The 27,656-nt window shown below is 36.9% G+C and overlaps 1 protein-coding gene across 2 annotated transcripts; it reads right to left on the bottom strand.

Annotated features, from left to right (window-relative positions):
* LOC141389982 (serine protease grass-like) lies at window positions 1-25,561 on the bottom strand. 2 transcript variants are annotated; one of them, XM_073962347.1, is made up of 7 exons: window positions 25,333-25,561; window positions 25,100-25,260; window positions 9,169-9,292; window positions 8,904-9,111; window positions 792-985; window positions 562-660; window positions 1-491 (listed from the first exon to the last, which is right to left on the bottom strand). In XM_073962347.1, the coding sequence occupies exons 1-7, from the start codon at window positions 25,400-25,402 to the stop codon at window positions 175-177; spliced, it is 1,173 nt and encodes a 390-aa protein (XP_073818448.1). In that variant the 5' UTR covers window positions 25,403-25,561; the 3' UTR covers window positions 1-174. The 2 variants fall into 2 exon arrangements, with proteins under 2 accessions (XP_073818448.1, XP_073818449.1); XM_073962348.1 differs by lacking the exons at window positions 25,100-25,260; window positions 25,333-25,561 and adding exons at window positions 12,702-12,862; window positions 12,938-13,038.
* Between the last annotated feature and the right edge of the window lie 2,095 nt (window positions 25,562-27,656).

Genomic DNA, 27,656 nt, shown 5'->3' on the forward strand with positions numbered 1-27,656 from the left:
TTATAAATTATAACGAATGTATTTGCGACCTTAATATAATAAAAAGTTCGCTCTTTCTTGTTTTTTTTTTTTTATATTTGTTCCTAATATATTTTTACAGTATATAATAAGTTTTGAATGGTTATTTTTAATGCCATAAACTACTTAAAGATACACTTCTTACATTTAGAAATTTCAGAGGACAATATTATGCGTTATCCATGGCATAAAATTACTAACATTTGTATAGACACCGGGTAATTTGTTATCAAATTTACAAGCATAGCGACCAGATGCCACCACTCCGTATTGGATGAAACGTTTCTTTACGTTGTATGGAGCAAATTGTATTAACGGTCCACCACTATCTCCACCGCAAGTATCACGGCCAACCGTTTCGTCTCCAGCACATAAATGTCGCGTGTCACTTAGTCGTATTGAATAGGCTGTACTGCAGCTGGATAAAGGTAATTGTTTTACTCGGGCTTTAAGTAGAACATTGGATGTGTGACCTAAAACATTTGAGAAACAAAGATATTAAATAATTATTTGGAAATATGTATATTTTCGAATTTAACTTACCATGCTCGGTATAACCCCAACCAGAAATTTGAAAATCATCCTCAGGTCGTGTACGCAAAATATTTGAATTTATTGGCAAACATACGGGTTCAATGTGCGCTGGAAAAAATTAAAATTTATTGAAGCATTCGGTTAGCTAAGCGAAAGTTCGTGAAATCTCACTATTATTGCTATCTTTTGGGACGAGATGACCAACTGAACTTAAAAAAGGTTTTAAATTATTTACTTACATTTAAATTCAACATTTCGATCCAATTTAACTAGGGCAATATCGTTGACATGTTCCCGTTTATTGTATTCAGGATGTGATACAATTGTTTCAATACCAAAATTCTCCACCGGTAGATTGCATTTTAACTTTGGACCCCTTTTTACACAATCTTCCTCGGTCGATGTGTCATGTTCGCCAAGACGTACACCGACGCTGTAAAAAAAAATCAAGTAGATGGAAGTAAGTAAGAAAGACATTAAGTGGAATATGCCAAATGAAGAATAAGAATTTCTTTACTTCGACAAAAAAAACCTTTAAAGGACATCGGGCGGTATCGTTTACCTTCCAATCTGAGAACCCGCTATCAAAAACTAAACACAAAATTTCAGGCATTTCGGTTGAATAATTCGGTTAAAAACTTTCAATATACCTAAAATGGACAGGGGGACTATATCAAAACATAGATCTGTACCAACCATTGTCAGCTTGAATGTTTTGTACCCCTAACGAATACTAAATACAAAATTTCAGCCATTTCGATTACCAAAATGTACCAAAAATCCGGCGGTACCGTTCTATGTGGACGAGTACTAACACATTTTTGCGAAAAAAAATGTAGGCCCAAAGAATTGCTAAATTTCAGCAAAATTTCGTTGCAATAATGAGACTAAAACCTTGAAAATACCGAAAATTTGGCGGTACCGTACTGATACAAACTGTACTGATACATTTCTGGGAGAAAGTTGTGTATACCTAACGAAGACTTCATACCAAATTTCAGTCATTTCAGTGATAATGAGGTTAAGGTTTTAGTCGTCGGATTACGAGACTCCCTCGTCGTCTGATTACGAAACTCCCCCACAGTCCGCTCGACAACAACCGCACACGCAGCCTTTAACACCAGCCGTTGTTGTCCCAATCCCCGAAAATTCAGCCTTTTTGCAATTGAATTGTAATGGACTCCGAGGTAAGATCGAGGATTTTATGAGTCGGAAGAACATCAAGGTTGCGGCGGTGCAGGAAACCAACCTGAACAACAACCACAGCTTAGAGCATTGTGATGGTTACAATGTTTTGAGGAAAGATCGCACCAGAAGTGGAGGTGGGGGATTGGCTTTCCTATTGCACCAGTCTGTCCAATACAGACCTATCTCGCTTGAGCCTGTCTCTAATGACCCGTACATGGAATGTATGGGGGTAGCAGTCAGGTGTGGAGCTGCCGAGATAGAGTTGCTGAATGTATCCATCCCGCCGAAAAATAGCTATATCCCTGATTATAGGCCTGACATTAGCCCGCTCTTGCAAGGTCATAATCGTCTATTCCTGGGGGATTTTAATGCGCATCATGAGATGTGGCATTCGGCCCTCGGAAACGGCCAGAGAGGTACAGCGCTGGCTGAGCAGATTGATAGCTCTACGTTTTGCACGGTCAATGAGGACGCCCCTACCAGAATTAGCGGAGAGTGTCACAGTTCGCCTGACATAACCATCGTGTCACCTGGTCTGACAATTGACGTTACCTGGTAACTCGTCATTTCCCTTGGATCAGACCATCTCCCCATAATTGTATCCATTAGCAGACCACCCGACTTCATCACCTCTGAACGCCGCACGTTCGTCAATCATAAAAAAGCTGATTGGCCGAGTTTCAGAGAGTTCACCAATCACCGCTTCAGAGAATTGCCCAATTCTTCTGATGTTCGGGTAGCGGAAAGGACGTTCCGGGACATCATCACTGCTGCAGCCGCTCGCCATATCCCTGCTGGTCGAATACCCGAAGTAAGACCAAATTTCCCAGCAGAGGCGACGGGATTAGCAAATGAGCGTGATGAGCTTCGTCGTATCAACCCCAATGACCCCAGAGTCAGGGAGCTGACACTGGAAGTTAACAGGTCGGTCGGCGAGCATAAGCGGAACAAATGGTTAAATCATCTGAAGAGCTGCAACATTGGAGCCGGTATAGGTGAATTGTGGGTAACGGTTAAGTCACTCTCGAACCCTGGAAGAAGGGAAGATATGACCTCAGTCACGTTTGGCGATGTTACATTGACTGACCCGAAGAGGTGCGCAAGTAATTTCAATCGATAGTTTGTCGAGTATCCCGGGAGTGACAGGGCGAAGAGAAGAGTATTATGTCGCATCAGATCTCTTCCTGCCGAGGATGAAGCACCACAATTTACAATGGATGATGTTGCCAATGCCATCAGGAACGCTAAATCATTCAAAGCGTTGGGCCCTGATGGAATCTCCATGGTAATGTTGAAGCAGCTGGATGAGCCGGGAGTCGAGTATCTCACCAAAGTCTTCAACTTGTCGCTAGTTCCCGAAGTCTGGAAAATGGGCAGGGTAGTCCCACTACGGACGCCAGGCAAGGATGCCAGCAAAAGTGAATCGTACAGACCGATTTCGCTTTTGTCGCCCGTAGCAAAGACACTTGAGGCCTTGCTCCTCCCCAGTATCAGAAATACCTATCAAGTTGACGATCATCAGCATGGATTCCGTAAGCAGCACAGCACGACAACAGCGCTGCACGCCATTACCATATATATCTGTAAAGAACTCAACCAGAGACGGCCGTGCGATAGAACAGTGATGGTGGCGCTTGACTTATCAAATGCCTTTGATACAGTCAGGCACTCCACGCCGTTTGAGGACATTGAGCAGACAACCCTCCGGCCAAGCTTGAAACGTTGGATAGTCAACTATATGTGTGGACGCCAGTCGTACGTGGAATTCAGGAATAAGAAGTCCAAACCCCGTAGAGTGAAACAGGGAGTTCCCCAAGGTGGGGTGATATCTCCGGAACTGTTTAAGATCTATCTCTCATGTCTTCCACCCCCTCCAGACGGCATTGAGATCGTGACGTATGCGGATGATTGCACGATCCTAGCGTCGGGTACCTATCCTGATGACATCTGTGAGAGACTGAACAACTATTTAACCGATCTTACCACCTTTTTCCATTCGAGGAATATGCAGATTTCCGCTACAAAATCAACAGCCACTCTGTTTACCACATGGACAGCGCAGTTTGAACGTGAGTTGAATGTCGTGGTCGACGGTAGCAGAATTCCGACCACAAACTGCCCTAAAATTTTAGGGGTCACATTCGACACTACATTCACGTCGTGCGCACACACCACAGCTATCTGCGACAAGTTGAAAAGTAGGAACAAGGTCCTCAAGTCCCTGGCCGGCAGCACTTGGGGTGCAGATAAAGAAACCTTGTTGGCCACGTATAACGCGATAGGTCGGTCTGTGGTAAGCTATGCGGCTCCAGTCTGGTCCCCTTAGATTGTGTGATTCGAACTGGAAAAAGATTCAAACTTTCCAGAATGCCGCCCTGAGAACAGCGACAAGGTGCCTCCTCAAATTTTCAGTGGACCATCTACATGAGGAGGCAAAAATTCTTCCTGTAAAGCAACACAATGAGATGCTTTCTTTGCAGTACCTGCTTGGATGTTATCGTGTGAGCCATCCCAATCACCATCTTGTGGGTAGGCCCGGCCCATTCAGGGAGATCAGGAAGGATATCCATGCTCTAGAGGGAGAGGTCCAACGATACAGGAGAGAACCCCTAGATCAACAAGCATATCAAGCAGGATTGAATAGCATTCACACGGACGCAGTTGCCAAGGCCTTAAGCAATTATAGTGTGAATAAAGTACTCGGAGTACATCCTCCATCAATCGCAGCTGAGGAGCGTCAGCTGGCACGACAAACCAGAGTAGTTTTGGCTGAACTACGCTCGGGATATTGCAGTCGCCTAAATTCGTATTGGGCGGAAATCGATCGCGCCGTGCAAGACATATGCCCAGTATGCGGCATGGGCCCGCACGACACACAACACCTTTTTAACTGCCCCGCCAAACCTACCCATCTAACTCCAGTGGATCTGTGGCTACACCCCATCGAAGCAGCCACTTTTCTGGAACTGGGGATAGACCCAGAGCCAGATTGAACAGAGGAACGAACATATAAACATAACAAAAACACTGTTACAACAACAACAACAACCAAAAATAATACTCGTGTCCCGGCGTTTTTCCTTATCACTTCAACTTTTGGGGTTATGGGCCCCCAAAGACCTGAGACTTTGATGTCAAAAGGGATCATTTTGTCAGGCACATCTTCTAAACCGCTTGGAATTTGGGATTACTCGTGGAGGCAAAGTTATACCTCTCGTCCTAAAGAATAATAATTGTGAACACATAAAATCCATTCGACCTCGAATGTGGGTAATAAACCATGACTCAGAAAATGACACACAGTGTTATTGTTATTGGACCGGTATTGCACCGAAGACATCGATTTGTAAATGACTGTAGCTTTGAGTTTAATGCTGCTGTTGTCAGCCAAGTTTTGCACCTGTAAAGTAGTATGTATAAAACGTTTGATTTGAATATAGCAAGAGTTCAAGATGGCTAGCAGTTGATTGGAAGTTTCGTTTACTTTGCCAATTCTGTTTCCATGCCGGCTTCTGCACCGCCTTCAATTGCAATAATGCTTCTAACATATACCAATTCGATCGTTTCGTCGCCAATAAAGAAGGGGTTTGAGTTAGTGGATTTTGCCTTTATTGCTATGGTTTTATTTATATTGATCTTATGTCCTGCACTAGCTGACTGTGTTATTAAGTCATTAATCTTCGACTGAATGTCGCAATGCTTGGTGGCCAAAAGACATATATCGTCTGCATAATGCAAGTCCTCTGGATTTTCCGTTAATGTCCATTGAATTCCTCGATTTTTGTTATCGATTGTGTCAGTGAGGACTTTGTCGATGACCAGCAGAAAAAGAATAGGTGAAAGTAAGCAGCCTTGTCTTACACCCGACATTGTGTAGAACTCCGCATTTAAAGTCTTCGTATTGCGATTTTATGAGATTGATCAATTTTTTTAGGGAAGGCAAGCGAGTTTAGAATACTCCATATTTTTTGGCGGTAAACGCCTTCGAAAGCAGGAGTGTAGTCGACGAAGGTTCCATTACGATTCGGGGTGTATTATTCCCTCTAACCAGACTTCTGGCAGTTTTTTTCTTTCAAGATTTTATTAATATTTTAATATTTCTGGAGGTAGACGATCATAACCTGGTGATTTATTATTTTTTTAGTTTCCTAATACCATTTTCAATTTCAGATACATCTGGACAATTGGTGTTTATATGGAGAGGTGGTGCAGTCGTTTCTGTTGCTTCGAGAATATCGGGATAGTTGTTCATAGTTTCCATGAAGTGGTATCGCCATCTTATTATTTGATCATCGGTATTCGAAAGGAGAGTTCCATCTTTAGATTTTAATGGCCGGTCTGAGGAAACATTCTTTCCAATAAGTTTATGTGTAAGATTATAAACTGTTTTGGTATCATTTTTATTTGCTGTGTCATTAGGTCCCAATTTACATTAGGCGAATTTACTTGCGGCAATTGCCAGTTTGTAGGTGAGAGAGGGTGCTGAGAGGTAAAGGGTTACCATATGCCTCACCTCTCTCTCCTACAAAATGACAATTGCCGCAAGAAAACTCGCCCAATGTAAATTGGGGCTAGCTAACGTCGCAAGCTCGTCTATGTACATTAGGGATATAACTTTTGGCACTTTTTTGCAAATATCAAAAATACCACCACATAGCCGTGTAGAGCATGAAAAACTATTATGAAATACGGTGTCAATTTTTCTCTACCGCGAAAAAAGTTTCCGCACCAAATGCATAGAAGTTCTGTAATGCATTTTTTAATTTTATCTGTCATAACAACATATTTGCTTTTCATTAAAATTTTTATTTTTTTGTAATCTAATTTAAAATCATTATCAAAGCGTTCTGGACCAATTTGTTCTCAAATCGCGCCATTTCGGGCCATATTAGGATTTTTTGACACTATTGCAATTTTTGGTTTTTCTTTATAAACTCGTGAATTTTATGTTTATATTTTTTTAACCTATCGGCCAAGAGAATATGGAGTCATTTGCAACTAATTCGCGAAAGTTACAGGCTGTTTGTTGACTTTGCCTGTGAGAATTGTATTTTTTCTATACATATTTATTCAAACAAAGCAAATTTAAAATTATAAGTAGAAAAAGCATCAAAAGGGTTTTAGTAATCAAAGTTGGTTCGGAGACTTTTTTCACCAAATCGATCTTAGAAACGCGTTTTCATTATTAGGACAAAATTCCCCACATGGTACTGGTGTTGTATTTTTGTAGAAAACAAATACGAATCTCGCAAGCAAATTCAACAAAAACAGCCTGTAACTTTCGCGAATTCGTTGCAAATGACCCCATATTCCCTTGTCCGATAGGTTAAAAAAATATAAACATAAAATTCACGAGTTATTATTATTATTATTTATTATTTATTAATAGATTACGATTAATGTATACATATGTATTAAAAAATTAGATTTATAATCTATAATTGGCTAGCACAATGCTGTAAGCCATATCAAAATAATTGTTTTTGCTAATACATTTTAAACATATAGATTTCAAAAGTTGAATTCATTTAATATCAAAGATCTGTAGCTAATACAAGCTTCTAAATACTTATACAAGGATTGATAATTTAAGCCATTTAATATCGTACAAACTTCACTTAAAGTGAGAGTATTTTGACCAAAATAAGTAGACCTAAAATGTCTATATATAGGACATTCACGAGTTTATAAAGAAAAACCAAAAATTGCAATAGTGTCAAAAAATCCTAATATGGTCCGAAATGGCGCGATTTGAGAACAAATTGGTCCAGAACGCTTTGATAATGATTTTAAATTAGATTACAAAAAAATAAAAATTTTAATGAAAAGCAAATATGTTGTTATGACAGATAAAATTAAAAAAAATGCATTACAGAACTTCAATGCATTTGGTGCGGAAACTTTTTTCGCGGTAGAGAAAAATTGACACCGTATTTCATAATAGTTTTTCATGCTCTACACGGCTATGTGGTGGTATTTTTTTGGTTATAGCCCTAATGTACATACGTTTGCCCTCTCTACAAGCCTTCCTCCTTTGCCTTCTTTGTTCTTTATTTGGTATTGTTTTTCCAGTTTAGCATTTAGGTCTCCCATGCAAATCAGTAGTGATATTTCGTGATATTTCAAATCTTGGAATGGAAACGAGCAGTCATTATACGGTGGTTAATGGGTTGACAGTTTATTAATGAGACAATTGCCGTTCTTTAGATTTTTGTTGTAGTTTTTCGCTTGTATATAGAGTGCGTGCTGGAACGTATAATTTTGGTTATTTTCTTAAAAGCAAATTGTCCTTTTATTTTCTTGTTTGTATAGGTTTCTGAAACACTGTCTGAACATGAAGTGCTAGCTCCCAGACACGTGCAGCTTGACGCATTTGCGCGAGGATTTGGCATATGTCTGTGACCTCCTGGGAGAATTAAATTTCGTTCGGTTTTTTCTTTCATATTTTTTTTTCTTACATGACAAAATTCGTCAGGATTTATTGTTTGCTTGTGGGCACAAGGAAGAGATTAGAGAGTGTGGCACTCAACAACGTCTAGGCACGAGCGTAAACAGATATTTTGATATTGATGCAGGTATTTTTTCCGTATTTATTACTAATTATCACGTAAAAAGACACAGCTATTATTCTGAACTGTTAGTACCCTGCACTGAGTTCTACGTTTTTTTCATTCATGTGCTATTCGAGCTTGGCTGTCTTGCTAAATTAACCACAACGAAATTAAACCTGTACAGCATAATGTCGCTTACACTCTAATGACGTAGGTTTTAATAAAACTCAGTTATTTAAGCCACACATTACGGGAGTCCCATTTTGGCGAGTTCACATCGTTTTTAACACGTTCTCGTTAACATTTCAGAAGAAGACAAAAAAGATGTGTTTACCTTAATAATGACTCTAAAAAATATTGAATCATTCAATTAGAGAATGATTGATCATTCTCTAATGGTTTATAATTCTGTTATGAATGGGAATTACCCGAAAAACAATAAAAAATTATAGTTGCTTATAGTTTGCTCTGAAAATTGCTTATATTAGGGGAAATTTCGAAAAATTTCTTTGTAAGTTGTACCTATTTCTAATGACCTTTCAAATGTTTTGGGGATATATTTTAATCACTAATACATAGCGATCGAATTCAAAGAGTTTGGTTGATACTTACAGTGGATCCACAGTGTTTACACAATGCGCCGCCGTCAATACATATCGATTGGTTATCAATGAGCCGCCACAGCGAAATTGTTCACCGGACGGTCCACGATATTTCAAAAGAGCCATCCATGGAAATTCTGCCAAATCTGTTTCGGTACCACCCACAACACGATTTCCATTATCTGTACCACAGCGCTGGCTACTTAAAATATTGAAACCTACGATCAAATTCAGGTCAAAAAGGATTTTTATTTTTAAAATGTAATTATACGTACCCGCAGCATTCAATTGACTGTGGAAATCTTGTGCTGGATTTAAATTAAACCTATTTACCATGGTTTGTTCGGTTGTTGTTGCGATCGGTTTATCGTTTGCATCAGGTTCACAGCATAGACGTACCTAGAATAAAATGTTTATTTAATATTTGTATTTTGTTTTTTAATTGTTAATTGTCAATGTCGGGCTATTGCGAAATGCAGTATACGTAGTACTCCAGAGACTCTTCTTAAACGAATGTCAGAAGGGCTTCCTATAAAATACCTGAAAGTATTTTCCAGATAGTTTTCTTAAAAAAGCGTACTAAAATCCTGTTTGAAGAACTCCGTAGACCTTCTTTAAAGAAGAGCATCAGGTCTTCTTGTAGACGACTAGAAAGTCTTCTTTAGAGTAGTGCGGTACGTTTACTTTCTTCTTATAAAAGATCAATAGATTCTCTTAATGGAGTCCTGAAATTCAACAAAAAAAAAAAATAAAAAGTCTTCTTAAGGGGGACTAAAAGGTCTTACTATAGAAGCCCTTTTTAAAGAAAACCATCTTATAGAAAACAGGAAGTCGTTTTTATATAATTTCAGATGATCAAAAAATCTTCTTATAAAAGGTCTTATAGAAGAGATGATGATGGTCTTCTATTAGAAGTCTTTATGGTCTTCTTTTAGAAGACATTAGGTATTCTTTGAGTTTTTGGACCTCTTTTCAACGCAGGTGTTGTTGGGGTTCCTGCATGCTTAGGTTTAAGTCATGCTTCTGTTTGGGTCTGCTTGTTGGTTACCTAACCCATTTGACGTATCTCATCTTCTTTGCTCAGATTGTCAGCTACTTTTAAATATACCATCTGCATTTGTCGCATCATGGATTGAATAACTTTGTGGACGTTGTTTTTCCATTTAAGGAAGTTTTTATTTTTGGACGGTTCCTCACCTTGATTATTAGAAGATGTCGTCTTTATAGTCACCGAACTTCTTCCGAATGGTGAATCTGCACTTCCCATATTTTCGGCTCGTTGCCCGGAGAATCTTCCTAGCGGGGTTTCTTCAACTCCTATGTTTGTTCTTTTGTTTTCTGGATTTTCTTAAATAATTTTAGGTTTCGTAGTCCCAACTCAAAGCCGTTATATTCGCTCCTAAAAAGTGCAGTTACGTAAAGATCCCATGAGTTCCTATTTCTTGGACCATGTGAGGGTTGACGGGAATGTTCATCCGAACCTACACTGCCAACTTAATGGGACCAGCATTGAACGTACTTTGACATTAGCCTGAAAGTCATTTCTGTAAGGTTTCAACCCGGCATACTCAGGTTCCAGAATACAACAGCTGTCAGCACAAGATTCCAAATCCTTGTCCAGTAATGCCATAATCAAGATCGTGCTGGCTTGATCTTGATGCCTTTCGGCAGAATTCATTTTCCTCTTTGTATAGGTGTTTGATTGTGGAAAATCACGGAGTTGTCACCTCATTTCCAACCTCCCTTGAGGTGTGCCCCTATGGTGGAATACAAAGATGTGGGCGGTATTCACCGGCCTAAACACAGGCTTCACAGAGCACTTACACCCTTTTGGTCAACTCTCCACACCTACACCTCCGCAGGGTCGTTAATCCCTTATCCTCTTCCAAGAATACCCTTGGGGTCCAATTGATTGTGGCAGGGATGCTCACGGTGATAGCTTCCAAGCAGGTACTGTTCAGCAACATCTTGTTGTGCTGATGCAGTGGTAAAATCTTCGTCTCCTCATGAACATCTTTAGTGCGGCATTCTGGCAGGTTTGAATATTCTATTGAACCTTACACCCAATTTGTGATAGTTAGAGTTCGCAATCAGGACACCATCTACCAATATGTTCAGTGGAGCATCATTTCAGCCGTGCTGGGGGTGAACTTAGTGCAGTTCAGATGGAAGAACTGCACTAAGTCAGCTATGTGAATATTTTACCTCTCACATATGATATCGACGATAGAATCCGACGCCGAAATCGTGCAATCATCAGCATACATTACGATCTCTTTACCGTATGCAGGGTGGGGAATTTCAGAAAGGAACTCTCTTTTTCACTCTATATGTTTTGGACTGTGCATTTTCCGGAATACATGCTGATGTAGGGCAAGTGGGAAACTGCGTCTCATCATGGGGAGTAGTAGTGCCTCTAGAATCTTTGCTACTGGCGACAAGAGGGACATCGGTTTGTCACATCTGCTGGCATCCTTGCTTGCCTCAAGTAGTGGGACCACACTACCCACTTTCCCGGCTTCTGGAACAATATGGGTGGCTAACGATAGATTGAAGACACTTGTTAAATACTCAACTCCGGGTTTATCCAGTTACTTAAGCATTACCATTGAGATTCTGTCTGGACCCAACTCTTTGGATGATTTCGCGTTTTGGATGACGTCTGCAATATCGCCCATCGTAAATTGTAGTGGTACTTTCTCGACCTGAAGGTGGAGTTCTCTATAAACTGCCGCTTAAAAAACAAGAGCACCTCTTCGGATCACTTACTGTCACGCCGTTGATGGTAATAGCCGTTCCGGTACCAATGTTGGTTGGTCAATGGTGGTATAGCCACTTTTCCGCTTATGTTCGCGTACTAGCCCCTTTTACTTAAATAGTAAGTTCTCTATCTCTTAGGTCTTCAGGGTTCATGCGACGAAGATCATCACTGACATTTGCTAGTCTGTCGAATCTGCTGGGAAATTTGGTCTGATTTCAGGTATTCGACCAGAGGTATGTAGTGATCGTGTACCGCTGTGATAATGCCCCAGAAAATTATCTCAGCTACCCGAAGATCTAAGGGAATTGACAGCTCTCTGAATCCTTGCCAATCAATTTTTCCTTGGTTGAGAATAGTACGGCGCTCAGAGCATATGACGGAATGCCAAAGTTTATGATGAACATTGAATTTCCATAGCACTAGACCGCGGTATGTACTATACATCGCCGGAATGTACACAGTAAGCAACTGCACCTCGGTAGCCCCACACTTTACCACTTCATGTAGAGTCTATTTCAAGCGAGATAAATCTACACTGGACAGACTGGTGTATAGGGAAGTCAAGTCACCATCCTCTGCTTTCTGTACGATCCTTCCGCAAAACGTTTTAACCATTGTAACGTACAGTTCGTCACCTGTGAGTTTTGTTTCCTGGATCCCGGTACTCACGATGTTTATCCGACTGGCTTTGTTGCGGAGACCTTTGAATTACAGGAACCATTCATTTCCGGGGCGGTGAACAACAACATGTGGTGTAAGATGCTGTATTTGTTGTTGTTGGTGAGACTGCGGAGGTGTCAAAGTTGGAGACTCGCCGGGAGATGTTCTGGCCCAGTATACAGCAACATAACTCCTTTCGCTGTAGTAATGGATGCGACTATGACTAAGACCTCGGGGCACCCATTCTCACCATCAACGACATCTCACCGATGTTGACATGTGGTGGATGCGAACATAACAAACGGAACAGATCCATGGTCATTTTAGTTATTTCTTACCTGATTGCGAATATAATTAAGTCCAATAAAACTAATTCTCCAAACTTACCACCTCTTCGTCATTTCTGGAACATTTTGCTTCATATATATATTCACGAAGATGTTGCGGCAAAGCGCCATTATATTTTCTATGCCATTCGTATAGAAAGGAACATTGTGAGTATGGAATACAAAATCCATTGGCATTGATTGGCGTAAGACATGGTTCTTCTATATCCGAAATATACAAAAATGTCTATTAGTTTATAAAAATACCGCCTTCGAATGCTCTCCAAAAAAGCTTACGGCCATAAACTTCGTATAACAGTAGCAACGGAATAAAATATTTATGGAAATCCATCAATGCAGTTTTACGTTTGCATTGCTAAATATAACTGAGTATAATATCGGCTTGGATGCTTAATTTTGTAAACATCGTAAGTATTATTCTCAATTGGCGAACAAAGCAGTATGTATGCACATACATATTTGTATATATAACTATACAATTGTATTATGTAGCTTATCGTAATTAGTGACGTAGTGGTTGGGTTTTATTGAATGAGAAAATGTTATACACTACTGCTGAAATTAAACATTAAATATCATATACTGATCAATGATTCATCATCACAGAAGTTCAAAATATCATGACTAAAACCTTAGGTCAAATTTTAGTAAATGATCGAATTAGCATTACGAAATACACTAAGAAAATATGCAGATAACTAGAATTCCACAACACACTAAAACACTACTTTTTAATGAAAATAAAGCTATTAACTTCTCCTTCAAAATCCACTATAATATTTTGCTCTACGTATTAGTTTCGCGATATTTTGAATATATTTACTTGCACTTAAAATATAGGTTGTACTCACAACAAAAAATATTAGTCAAATGTTCCAACTTTTGAAGCTATTCTTAAGAAGATCGCGTTCGAATGAAACAAAAACTAATATATTTTTAAAAAGGTCCATGTCATATCTGTCAGAGTTGCCAGATGTTGTACCAATATTTTGACATTGATTTTTTTATTTTTGGCCAATGGGTGGATCCACTGTGCGTTCTATGGTATATGAAGACGTGGACCTTTACCGAAAAAATTCTGGGAGGAAGTTGTACACCCCCAACGAAGACTAAGTACCAAATTTCAGCCATTTCGGTGAAATATTGGGGCCACAACCTTCAAAATACCAGAAATAGGGATGTACCGTTCTAAGGGGGATATACTAAGTCGTGTTCCTATACCGACAAATATCATATGGAACGTTTAATACCCCAAATGAAGACAAAATACCAAATTTCAGTCATTTCGGTGATATATTGAGGCCACAACCTTCAAAATATTGAGGCCACAACCTTAAAAATACCGGAAATAGGGATGTACCGTTCTACGGAGGGCTATACTAAGACGTGGTCCTATACCGACAAATTTCATATAGAACGTTTAATACTTCAACTGAAGATCAAATACCAAATTTCAGTCATATCGGTGATATATTGAGGCCACAACCTTCAAAATATTGAGGCCACAACCTTCAAAATACCGTTCTATGGGGGCTATACTAAGGCGTGGACCTGTACTAAAAAATTTCACCCATTTGTGAGGAATATTGAGGCCACAACCTTCAAAATACCGAAAATCAGAAGGTACGTTCTATGGCGGCTGTATGAAAGCGTGGACCTATACCGACAAATTTCATATGGAACGTTTAATACCCCAAATGAAGACCAAATAACAAATTTCAGCCATTTCGGTGGATTATTGTGGCCACAACCTTCAAAATACCGAAAATCAGGAGGTATCGTTCTATGGGGGCTATATGAAGGGGTGGACCTATACCGACAAATTTCTGAGGGAAAGTTTTATACCCCAAACGAATACTAAGTACAAACTTTTAGCCATTTCAGTGTGATAATTAGGCTAGAACTAAGACATAAATACTACAAGATAAGAAATTTTTTGCTATCATTCTTCAGTGAATGGCTTTTGAGTTTAAAATAATGTAATTTTGCCATATGGTAAAATAAATTTTTTTTATTTTATACGTTTTGTACTAATTTAACTGAATTTAACGATCCAATTGACATGGACTTCTTCTGGAATAAATCCTTGAATTCATAAATTTCGTTTCTGATACTATTGCATGAAATGCTCCTCCTAAATTTCGATTTTAAATTAACTGCAACCTGCATTGTTTCTGTTAAGGCTAATGTTTCTATACATCTAGTCTTATTTCTTCTATGTCTTTGGCTAGAACCTTCAAAATATCGAAAATCGGGTGGTAGCGTTCTATGGCGGCTATATCAAAACGTCGACCTATATTATTGGAAATATTTGGTATTGGAAATGGGCTATTTCCAATACCAAATATCCTAGGAGTAAAATCCACTTCTATACCAAATTACAAAGCTCTATCTTAAAAATTGCCAGCTGTATCTTGATTTTAACAGACGGACGGACGCACAGACGGACATGGTTATATCGACTTATTATGGTGAAGGGTATAAACATGATAAAAATAGCACTATATACAATTAAAAAAGACATAGTAAGTCGGTCAACGCGAAAATTTGAAAAAGAGTCTGTCAAAGTAGGTCTGGCAGCCAACGGCTATAAGGCGAAGATTATGGTATCAACTCGCAAGAAATGCAGTAGACTCGGACCAACTGTGGACGTCGAAGGCTAAACATATGAAGTATTAATGGCTTTATTTACCTCGGCACTGCCATAAATAACACAAACAAAATCAATTTCGAAATAAAGATAAATAATAGCTGTGTCTTTTTACGTGATAATTGGTAATAATTATTACTAATGTTGCATAATTTGACAGTTTTATAAAGGAAAAGTTGCTGAAAAAATGTTTCAGCAACATTTATTAAGTAAAAATACACACCTAATATGTTGGTCAATATTATCCTACTTTGGTCTAAGTAAACAGTTTAGAAGCAAATCCATCTCACGTCAAACAAAAATCACACTCTACCCGACACTGATACTACCTGTACATATCGTTCATTTACTCAAAGAGTGGCATAATTCAAAAAATGGGTTTTCTGAGTTAGCAATTTCTATTTTTTCTACGACTTCCACTTTATCTTGTGTTATATTTTCATGCTAATATCTCTAAAACTCGACGAGTTACAGCTCATTTACTACGAGTTGCCAATAATTCAACACAAAAGGTTTTCGAGGTTATGAGGCACTAAAACACTTCAAATCATGATTGATATTGTACCGAAATTTAACACTGATATCTAGCAAGCTGTATGCAAAATATGGTCCAAGTAGTGATTTTAGTTTTTGTGTAATAATATTTTTAAGTTGGGAAGTCAAATTTCAATCGCCAACTTAAAACGCGTTTTTCTCGAAACTGGATTTTTTGAAATGTGTCACTCTTTGAGTAAATGAGCGATATGTAGATATCTGAATCATTGTACAGATTTATGTAGCAATTTGCGTTAACGGTGAATACCGGCGTCGTAGGAACCACGAGTTGTACCAATCTACCGACAGGTTTTAGGCAAATAGTCGATTTTTGCTCTTTTAATAACGCGAGTTTTCTAAGTTGATTCGAAGAAAGAACATGTCAAATTCTATGGATGTGCAATTTGTTTTCAAAAATATTCAAAACTCGCGAAGTTAAAATCAAAATTTCGAAGACAAAATAAAAAATTTTAAAAAAGATTAAAACTGGGAGCAGAATTTGGACGCAATTTGTAAGAGTTTGGTAATAATTAGACATCGGATTTTAGCATGCTTTTTATTTCTTATCCGATTGGACTCAAATTTTGGATCTAGGCGTTTTGATGGTCAATTTTTCGATATTTGGGGTCATATCAAAAACATGCAAAATATATTCTAAATATGCAAATGTTTTTTTTGACGAAAATCGTCAACTAAATATAGAAAATCATCAAAAAAGCGTTCTAAATTAAGTTTTTTGCCGTTTAACATAGTTTTTTGCAGATTATTATGTTATTGAGACTCTCCAGATATTCCACCGCAGCAATAAATCTGGACTAATACGAATTAAACCAGTTTTCACAAGGTGAGGAAATGTCAAATAACCCAGCATTCCTATTACAACATAAGTTGCTTCCTATACAAATGTAGGTAATGGAAAATTTTCAAAAACTCAATCAGAAATGTCAAAATCAACAACAACAACAACAACATTGTTCCACAACATCCCATACGGGACAAGGGAGACTTCTCCCATATCAATGAGTGCACCCCGATTCATATTTAGCTCAATGATATGGGACCTACTGTTTATCGCCGAGTCCGAACGGCGTGTCCTAAGACACCACTTGTAGAGAAGTTTTTCAAGGCTGAAATACTCAGGAAATGTCGCCAACATTACTGAGGGGTATTTTGCCACGGTTGAAAAATGTTTGGTGTTGCCTGGCCAGGGAATCGAACCACCGACCTTCTGCGTGCAAGGCGGGCGTGCATACCATTGCACCACGGCGGCACCCAATATCAAAATCAACGTAACCAAATATGGTGATAGTTTCTACTCGGCCAAAATTGTCTAGCAGTAAAACAAAGGAGCTAGAGTTAGTCATCGCAATTTTTGTTTAAATAAAAGCACAGTTTTTTTTCTAGTTTTTGGAAAAGTGTTTGTTATTAGCACAAAAAGGGAAAAAAGTACTAGAGTACTACTTACGATTCCAAGTTCTGGAATATAACTATACTTAGAAGTATACGTTTTGAATATCCATCTTGAATATGTTTGGAAAAATGCTCTAACTGCCACTTTAATTGATGACATGGTTTTAGTTTAATGCACTAAAAATACATAATTTTATAATATCGATCTATATTGTACGCATACAACCGCTTAATGCAGAATTGTTCACTCCTCGGCGAAAGTAATGCATTATTGTTATACCCATCCACGATGAATAATAAGCAAAATGAAGAACACCCAATGATTAGTGCAAAATGACATCACTCAGAAAAACCACACAATAGCGTGGTAGCGATAAAATAAGTCAAGAACCTTGGAATTATCTTCAACATGACAAAACCACTCACATATTTCTGCTAGAAAATCATTTGGAATGCTAAAAAATATAGTTCATTCATTCCTGCTACAGGAAAACAAGTTTGATAACACAGTCGAAAAGTCATAACCCTTTTGTATACACAATTAATTAACTTATACCGGCCCGTGTACTCGATAATTTGTACTAATTATTACAAATGCTTCGAATTTTGACAGTTGTTTAATGGAGAAGTTGCCGTAAAAATTGTTTCAGCAAGGATATAACACCTTTTATAACACATTAGTCTTGTTGTATACGATATAAATATATAAAGAAAAATATTCGCCGCAATATTGTCATAAAAGTTGCCAAAGGCACTATACACCTAAAAGGCAAAGATTTCATGGAATCTTAGTTTCCAAAAAAAAAAAAAAAAAATAAAATTTCACATCTGTCTCGTGTTTTGCTTACATCCTGATGTAAACTTTAAATACGTCATATTTCTAGCTCTACTTTCACAATCTGATTGGCTTTTTATGTAATTTGGGAAAATTGAGTCTTGTTGCATAGTAAATTGGTAAAAGGTAAGGAAAGAAACAAACACGGGCAATGCCATTAAAAATGTCCGGATTGCCGTGTAGAAAAATCCCACTATTTTTATACCCTCAGCATTTATGCTAACGAGGGTATATACACTTTCATACGGGCAAAATGTGCCTCATTATACCCTCAGCCTTTAGGCTAAAGAGGGTATTTACACTTTGATACGACCAAAAATGTGCCTCATCGAAATAATGGTTTTAGACCCCAAGTATGTTTGTACGATATCCGTTTCAGACAATTTTGAGTAGATCTAGCAATGTCCGTCCGTCTGTCTGTCTGTCTGGCTGGTGCGCACGATAACTCTCGAACGGATCAATGCATTCGGTTCAAATTTTGGGTATAGAAATATTTTGTCCAGATTCGATTTAAGTTCGAAGATGGGCCATATAGGTCCACTCCTTCAGGTACCTCCCCCACAAATGTTCAAAAATTGTAAAAGTTGTATTCGCTGTCCTCTATACGACGCTGTAAGAAAATAGCCTGAAAGTTACAAAAAACCCTATGACACCGTGTGTAGTGGTTGGAGCGCAAGATAACTCTCGAACGGATCTGCCGATCCGGTCCAAAATTTGGCTTTCGTAATATTTTGTCCAAACTTAGTTCAAGTTCAAAGATGGATTATATCGGTCCACTCCTTCGGGTACCTCCCCCACAAAAGTTCGAAAATGTTCGGATATTTTGTACGTACGATAACTCTTGAAAAAAGTAACCGATTTGGTCCATAATTTGCAACTCGTGAAATGTCTACGAGACTTAGATGAGGTTCCAATATGGACTCAATCGTTCCACTCCTTCGGGTACCTCCCACACAAAATTTCGGATAAGTTCAGTTTAGTACCTGCTCTCGAATCGCTTTGATTTTTGTTTTAGCAACTTGTATTCACTGTCCACCATACGACGGTACAAGTTTCATCATGGGCAAGTCCATACTTCCTGAGAAAATAGCCTGAATGTTGCACAAAACCCCTATGACACTGTGTGAGGTGGTTGGAGCGCAACGGATCTGCCGATTGGGTCCAAAATTTGGCCTTAGTAATATTTTGTCCAAACATAGTTTAAGTTCGAAGATAAGCCATATCGGTCCACTCCTTCAGGTACCTCCCCCACAAAATTTCAAAAATGTTCGGAAAATTTTTTCGTACGGTAACTTTTGAAGGGAGTGGCCGAATTGGTCCATACTGTACACATCCTAATATATCTACTAGATATAGATCAGGTTCAAATATATGCTATATTTGTCCACTTCATCCAGTACCTCCCAAACAAAATTTAGGATAAGTTTACTTTAAGACCTGCTATCGAATCACTTTGATTTTCGTTGAAGCAACTTGCATTCGCTGCCTCAATTACGATGGTAAAAGTTTTTTAGGGGCAAGTCCATACTTCTTGAGAAAACAGCCCGAAGAGTGTAAAAACCCCCTATGGCACCATATGTTGAGGCTGGAGATCCACTTCCATAATGGTCAATGTCGATCTATTTCTTTAAGTATTTCCTCCGCAAAACTTTTGCTCTTTAAACCTAATCAACATTTTTGTCGTTTCATAGTCCCAATTTACATTGGGCGAGTTTACTTGCGGCAATTGTCATTTTGTAGGAGAGAGAGGTGAGGCATATGGTAACCCTTTGCCTCTCAGCACCCTCTCTCACCTACAAATTGACAATTGCCGCAAGTAAACTCGCCTAATGTAAATTGGGACATACGCCCAAAATTTTTAAAACCCTCTAAATACATAAGTTTTTTGAGAAAAAATTGTTTCAATATACACAGGCTGAGGGTATATCTCTGTCGGCCAAGCCGACTAATACTTTTTTACTTGTTTACACGTAGAGCACTTTTTACTTCTATATTTCATTTAAGTGTTCGGTATTAGCAATTACAATTTAAAAAAGTATTATTATATAACTACCACGAGTGATTAAATCATAGAAAATAATTTATTTTCTTTATTATTCGTTAATCCGGACAATTTGATAATTCGGACACAGCCGAAACCTGTGGTGTACGGATAATCGAGGTTTTACTGTATATATGGGAACAATATCCAAATCTGAATCGATTCTTACCAAAATAAATAGGGATCGCCCTAGGGCAAAAAAATCACCAATTTTCATACGAATTGGTCAATAAATGTGACCTGTACTTTGTTTTCAAGAAGACATGGCCAGACGGATAAGTGCGAATCTATCATCAAATCAGATCATCAAAAGGAACTGTGGGTCTATTTCGTTTCCTTTTGCATGTTGCAAACTCATTCACTAAGACATAATACCCTTAGGGCCATTATTACATGTGTTCTTTTACTATCTGATGGATTTGAAAATGCAAAATAAACTAATTTGGAGGCATTAAAAATATAATTTTCACATTGAAAGTTAATGACTTGAAGCTCCTCCTTGAAATTCAATCATCACTTTTAACTTTAAGTTATCCGGAACGCTATAAATCTGTTCGGTAAATCCAAACTATAACAAAAGAAGACTCATAATAATGGGGGTTAGGGAATTTAAATGTAGTTATCAGTGCAATCATGAATAAAAATTCCTTGCGGAATTTGTTTCCTTTCCCCAATTTCACAATTTTTATTTCCATGTTTATCCCCAAAATGGGAATATTTTTGTCTATTCGACTAGAATAAGCCATAATGAGGCGAATTTAGTAGGTTTCATCTTTTAACAAATATTGATTTTAAAATAATTTCACTTTTTTAAATTATTTTCCGTGCGGAAAATTCAGAGGAAAATATTCATGATTGCCCTGTATATGTTTTTAGTAAAATATGAAAGGTTTTATGTAATATTCAATATTTTCTTAGTCTTAATTTTTAGCTCATTTGTTATTCTGTCAGACAATTTTGGCCGAGCAGAAACTATCAACATATTTGGATAAGTTCATTTTGACATTTCTGATTGAGTTTTTGAACAAATTTGTATTAGAAAGCAACTTATGTTGTAATAAGAAGGCTGGGTTATAGGAAATTTTCTGAGTCTTTTAGTCCAGATTTATTGCTGTGGCGGAATAATAATTAATAACATAATAATCTGCAAAGAAATCGACGTTTAACGGCAATAAACTTAATTTAGAACACTTTTTGATGACTTTCCAAATTTAATTTGACGATTTTCGTCAAAAAATTACTTGCATATTTTGCATATTTTTTGCATATTTTGTGCATATGCAAATATGCAAAAAATAAAAAATGTGAGCCTGTCATTGCATTCAATTTTCTTCAAAACGAATTTTTTCCCAATCAGAATTTTCGTATCTTTATCAATAAAAAATATGCAAAATCCGATGTCTAGTAATAATCAAATACATAGATATAATATTCAGTGGTAAGAAACTACGTTTATAACAGACAAAGCTTTTTGTTCCCAAAGAATTTTGCTTTATATTTGTACACACATTCAATATCGTTAAACAACCACGATTTTAACGAACAAAAATCGTCACCCCGCGATTAGAATTTTTTTACAATTAGTTAGGATTTACAGGCCCCCTTTTAAGTGCAAGCGGATAGCGACGTATTAAAGCACTGTTTCAAATATTTTAATATATGATATTTAAACGTAAGCTTTAATAAGATTTTTTAGCTTTAATAAGAATATTTTATTAAAACAACTTTAATTTATTAGTGGGAAAAATTGGCGATGTTTACCAAGGGGTAAGGCAGGGAAGACTATAGTTTCAGATCTCGCCACAGATCTTCATCAGTTCCCTTGTTTCTTGTTTTTCAACAAGAAACTTTTTATACCCAAGTGTCAATTGCTCGCTCAAAAAGATACGTGCGTAAAAGAAACACTCTGATAGAGAATTTCTTTGGCACTACCTAAACTCGAGCAACTTCACTTGCAAACAAAACCAAATCTTTCCCACTGCTATGCGTTCGTCGATTCTCAACGAAAAAAACACATAACTAATTTGTTGGTATTGCATACTACACTATAGTATGTATGTAGTAACTACAGCAATAAACAACATTTCGACGCTGCCCGGTCTCACAATTAGGAGGGTTGGCGTTTTTTATTTGGGATGACGACTTCTATTTTGTTTTTCAAAATAGTCAGGCTTAATCCCATAGTTGTTGTTTTAATATTTTATTAAAACAACTTTAATTTATTATTTAATTTATTATTAATTTATTATAAATTGGCGATGTTTACCAAGGGGTAAGGCAGGGAAGACTATAGCTTCAGATCTCGCCACAGATTTTTTTCCCACTAATAAATTAAAGTTGTTTCAATAAAATATTAAAACAACGACTATGGGATTAAGCCTGACTATTTTGAAAAACAAAAAAGAAAAAGAAAAACGGTAAAATGAACTAAAATATTAATCCGCCAAAAGATTTTTGTAAACATTGGTATGTTTAAAATATTAATTCGCGAAAAGATCTTTATAAATATTGTTTTTTAAAGGCCAAATAAATCACGAAATTATGATTAGTAGTTAGAACTAAATTATTGCTATGGTGAATATTTATTTAAAGAAAATGTCTTTTTAGTTCAAATCGGATGCTTTTTACAGTGTTTTTTATTAACCTTGCTTTGGTGTTCGTTTAGTTAAAATTAAGTAACTCATTTTTAACACAGTTGCAGTTGACCGACCAATCGAACTGGAACATTGCATACTTTTCAGATTTGGATGACAATACATATTTATGAAACCAAAACCAATATGGGTAAATTTTTTCCTATAGCCCCCATATAGCGGTACCACCCGATTTAGTTCAAATCTAGTAACTCACTTTAACACAGTTGCAGTTGAGCAATCGAACTGAAACTTTACACACTTTTCAGATTTGGATGACAATACATAATTATGAAACCAAATCCAATATGGGTCCATTTTTTCCAAATAGCGGTACCACCCGATTTCAGGTATTTTGAGGATTTTGTCTTAAATTTTTGTCCGAATTGGCTGTTGCTTGGCATTTGGAGTTACCAATTATACAGAAACTCCCCCACCAAAAATTGTGGACATGGGTCAGATTTTGGTGTAGCCCCCATATAACGGTACCACTCGATTTCAGTTAATTCAAAGTTTTTATCTAAATTTTCGGCCTAAATTGACTGTAATTTGGTTATGGACTTCTCAGTGGTCAAAAAATGTATTTACTAAAAATTTAAAAATGAAAAATAATTAAAAAAATTAAGTTTCAGTGTTTTATTTATAAATACACATAAAACTAGAAAATAATTTGTCGCCTAGCCTCAATAAGTATATTCTTCCTCATGATGGAATCTCTCTAATAAATCGCTTGCATTTAAATTAAAAAGGGTGGCAAAATTAAACGGCAAGCGTTTTACTTGAGAGATTCCATCATGAGGAAGAATATACTTATTGAGGCTAAGCGACAAATTATTTTGTAGTTTTAAATGCATTTATAAATAAATAAAACACTGAAACTTAATTTTTTAATTATTTTTTTATTTGTGTTTAATATTTAATAAAATATATTTTTTCTGCAAGGAGGCCACCTTAAAAAAACTGATATAACTCAAAAAACACAAAAAATCGCAACATGGTATATTCTGTAGTTGATTCAGAATCCTTTGCTGATGATATTCACGGTGGCAGAATTTCAGACAAAGTTGGACTATTTTGTAAAACTCTATAATATAAAACTATAGTTTTGTAAAAAAATCTTAGGTTGTATCATATATGAAGATTTTACCGCTGTAACAATTTTGATGAACATTATTTTTTAAAACAGAAAGTACACACCGCCACCAATCCACTGCATATCATATGTTCCCTATATCCGAATTTTACCGAGTAATTCTTTGTTTTGGCTTACTTTTGCATATAAAGCATTAAAAATGTATTGAAATCCCATAAGCCCACTGCTATTTATTTTTGAATCAAAAACATGCCAAATTACCTATAGTGCATTGATTGATATAGTAAAACGTATCGAGGCCATTGTAGCACGTGTTTTTGACCTTTTTCTCAAAAATGATTTCCTGTAGCGAGAATGAATGAACTTTTGCCTATTAATGCCAAAAATAACATTCATTCCATTTAATTATTAAAAAATGTCACGCACAAACCACTTTGAAAAAAATGTTTTTTTGAAAATCCTATGAAATAAAAAAATAAATCTCGTAAAGAATATTTCCTGTTGCATGAATGAATGACATTTGACCTATTAATAACTATAATAACGTTTATTCCATTTAAATATTAAAAAAGTTCACGCAAAAACCACTTTTAATTTATATGATATATGGAATAAAGTTATGTATGATATAAAATGATATATATGTTATGATATGACGATAAAGTTGGTGAGAAACAAAAGCTTGTGTTATTTTGGCTATGTCGTGTGGTTTTAAAGCTTTTTTTTTGAGCCATATACATGCGCTTAAAGTGACTCCAAATTTTTTTCAAAAAAGCTCATGTATGAGAACTTTGAAAGCTTTTTGTGCGTGAGCTTTTTTGTCGAATCAACTTATAATTAAGATTTTATCTAATCTTAGACAAAAGTTCATCAAAATATGTTACAGGGATATGAGGTTGTAAAAAAGTCATAACGCTAGTTAACATATTCCGAATGTGCTCAAACTTTGGCATTCTTAAAATCTAATAAAACTAAACAACTCCCGCCTAAAGAATCCGAATAGACTATTTTCCATTGAGTTAAAACCATCTTAATAAAACTTCTAATACAAAATCAATATATTTTATAAACGGCATAATTACTGTGTTCGCTTCTTTTTTGGTCATAGGCTGAAGGTATATCACAGTCAGCATAGCTGGCTGATCATTTCTTTTTTCCTGCCCAAGTTTACGTATCGACTCGAAAGTTGTTGTATTGTATTTTTAGGTTTGTTTTATAAATTTGTCCAACTGTATTACTCACCACTGGTTCGTTGTCTCTTGAACATTTTAATTTCTGAATATAAGGATAAAAGCGTTGAGGCACATTTCCGTTATACCTTTGATGTAGCCAATTAATGAAGGAACACTGATTATAAGGTACACAATATCCTAAGGAATTATTTGGAGTGCGGCATTGTTCTTCTAAAAGCAAAATATGAACAATTTATTTTAAATTAATTTCCAATACTTCTTTACACTTTCTTTATAACTTACGGGTATTCACCGTATATATTCTGGACACAACAAAGACAACAATGTAATAAACAACATATAAAATATTCATGACTTTGACCGTGATTTTGTTGATATCCAATGTCACACCTTTAGAGAGCAACGATAAACTGTGAGCTTTAGCCGGCAAGCAAAACAATTGTAATCTTTGATTTAATAACAAAACGCATTTGGTGTCTCTCGCCGTGAAAAAAACAAAAAACCGGCTTATTCTTGCCTTGCATTTTATTCAAATTGATCAGGTTTTTTGCACGTTACCACAATGAATCAAATGGGGAAAATTGTTGGAATGATAAAAATAAGTTAGTGCCAAAAATTCAACTTAGTTTGAATTTGTTGAAGAATGTTTGAAAACAACATGAAACATAAAGAAATGTAGTTGAAAGTAATGAAGATGTTGTCACTTAAAAATACGATTACCCTTTATTTTCTTAAACAAGTTTTGTAATGCGTTTACAACGCGTTATGAATCAGCTGTTAATTGATGCTTTAATGTGTAGTAGGGGTTTTTTCATGGGATTCGAATAACCAGCAGTAGAAGCGAGTTGGGAAATTCTAAAATTACCCACTGTGGGAGAAAGCCGAAGAAATTTTTAGCCTTCTGGCAATCCCAAAGTTCAAAGTCCTCATTAAATTGGAAGTAGGGACATTAATTATACCCTCCACCTTACATAGTATGGAGGGAATAATTAAAAATTAAAAAATTTGTCATTCCGTTTGTAACACATCGAAATATTCATCGGAGAAATATTCTTGATCAGGATAAAATTCTAAGTCGATGTAACCATGTCCGTCCGTCCGTCTGTTGAAATCAAGATACAGCTCGCAATTTTTAAGATAGAGCTTTGTAATTTGGTATAGAAGTTTATATTACTTCTAGTATGTTTGGTATTGCAAATGGGCTATATCGGTCCACGTTTTGATATAGCCCCCATAGAACGGTACCACCCGATTTTCGGTATTTTGAAGGCTTTAGCTTCATTATCACACCGAAATGGCTGAAATTTGGTATTTAGTCTTCTATTAGACTACAAAACGTTTCCCCCAGAAAATGTCACATTACAGGTCCGTGGTTCAATATAGCCCCCATAGAAGGGTACCGTAGGATTTTATGTATTTTGAAGGTTTTAGCTTCATTATCACACCGAAATGGCTGAAATTTGGAATTTAGTCTTCGTTGGGTGTATGAAACTTCCCCCAGAGTTTTGTCGGTATAGGTCCACGCCTTCATATAGCCCCCATAGAAAGGTACCTCCCGATTTTCGGTATTTTAAAGGTTGTGGCCAGAATAATCCACCGAAATTACTAAAATTTGGTATTTAGTCTTCGTTGCAGGTATAAAACTGTCTATATGAAATTTGTCGGTATGGGTCCACGTCTTTCTATATCCCTCATAGTAGCGCACCTCTTGATTTTCGGTATTTAGAAGTTTTTACCCAAATTATCTTACCGAAATATCGGAAGTTTGGTATTTGTCTTCTTTGAGTCTAAAAACTTTCCGCCTTAAATTTGTCGGTATAGATCGAAGTTTTGTTATATAGAAGTTTTGTTATAGCCCCCATAGTACGGTACCTCCTGAAGTTCCGAATTTTGAAATTGCTGAAATTTGGTATTTAGTCTTCTTCACAAACGAAAGGAAACTGATTATTACATTTTACTTCAATACAACTCGTGGTGGAGGGTATAACAAGTTCGACCCGGCTGAACTTAACGCCGTTCTTACTTGTTATACCCTCAGCATTTATGCTAACGAGGGTATATACACTTTCATACGGGGAAAATGTGCCTCATCGAAATAATGGTTTTAGACCCCAAGTATGTTTGGACAAAATGTGTTTCAGACAATTTGGAGTCGATTGAGCAATGTCCGTCCGTCTGTCTGTCTGGCTGGAGCGCACGATAACTCTCGAACGGATGAACCGATTCGGTTCAAATTTTAGCTTTCGTAATATTTTGCCCAAACTTAGTTTAAGTTCGAAGTTGGGCTATATCGGTCCATTCCTTCCGGTACCTCCCACACAAAAGTTCGAAAATATTCGGAAAATTTATGCGCACGATAACTCTTGAAGGGAGTAACCAATTTGGTCCACTCTTTGCACATCCTGAAATGTGTACCAGACTTAGATAAGGTTTCAATACGGACTCAATCGGTCCACTCCTTCGGGTACCTCCCACACAAAATTTCGGAAAAGTTCAGTTTAGGGCCATCTCTCGAATCGCTTTGATTTTTGTTTTGTTGATTTTGTTTTTTGTATTCAATGCCCCCCATACGAAGGTACAAGTTTCATTAGGGGCAAGTCCATACT

The sequence above is a fragment of the Musca autumnalis genome, unplaced genomic scaffold (assembly GCF_047663935.1).
Source record: "Musca autumnalis isolate F117 unplaced genomic scaffold, ASM4766393v1 scaffold_1, whole genome shotgun sequence".
In the NCBI taxonomy this organism is placed as follows: Eukaryota; Metazoa; Arthropoda; class Insecta; order Diptera; family Muscidae; genus Musca; species Musca autumnalis.

Excerpts from the sequence above, each read along its gene's own strand:
- LOC141389982 (XM_073962347.1), bottom strand. The coding sequence starts at position 25,402 with ATGAATATTTTATATGTTGTTTATTACATTGTTGTCTTTGTTGTGTCC. Across the intron at positions 9,293-25,099 it reads CAAGAGACAACGAACCAGTG|GTACGTCTATGCTGTGAACC; the intron begins GTGAGTAATACA and ends ATTTTATTCTAG. Across the intron at positions 661-791 it reads TCGAAATGTTGAATTTAAAT|CGCACATTGAACCCGTATGT; the intron begins GTAAGTAAATAA and ends AATTTTTTCCAG.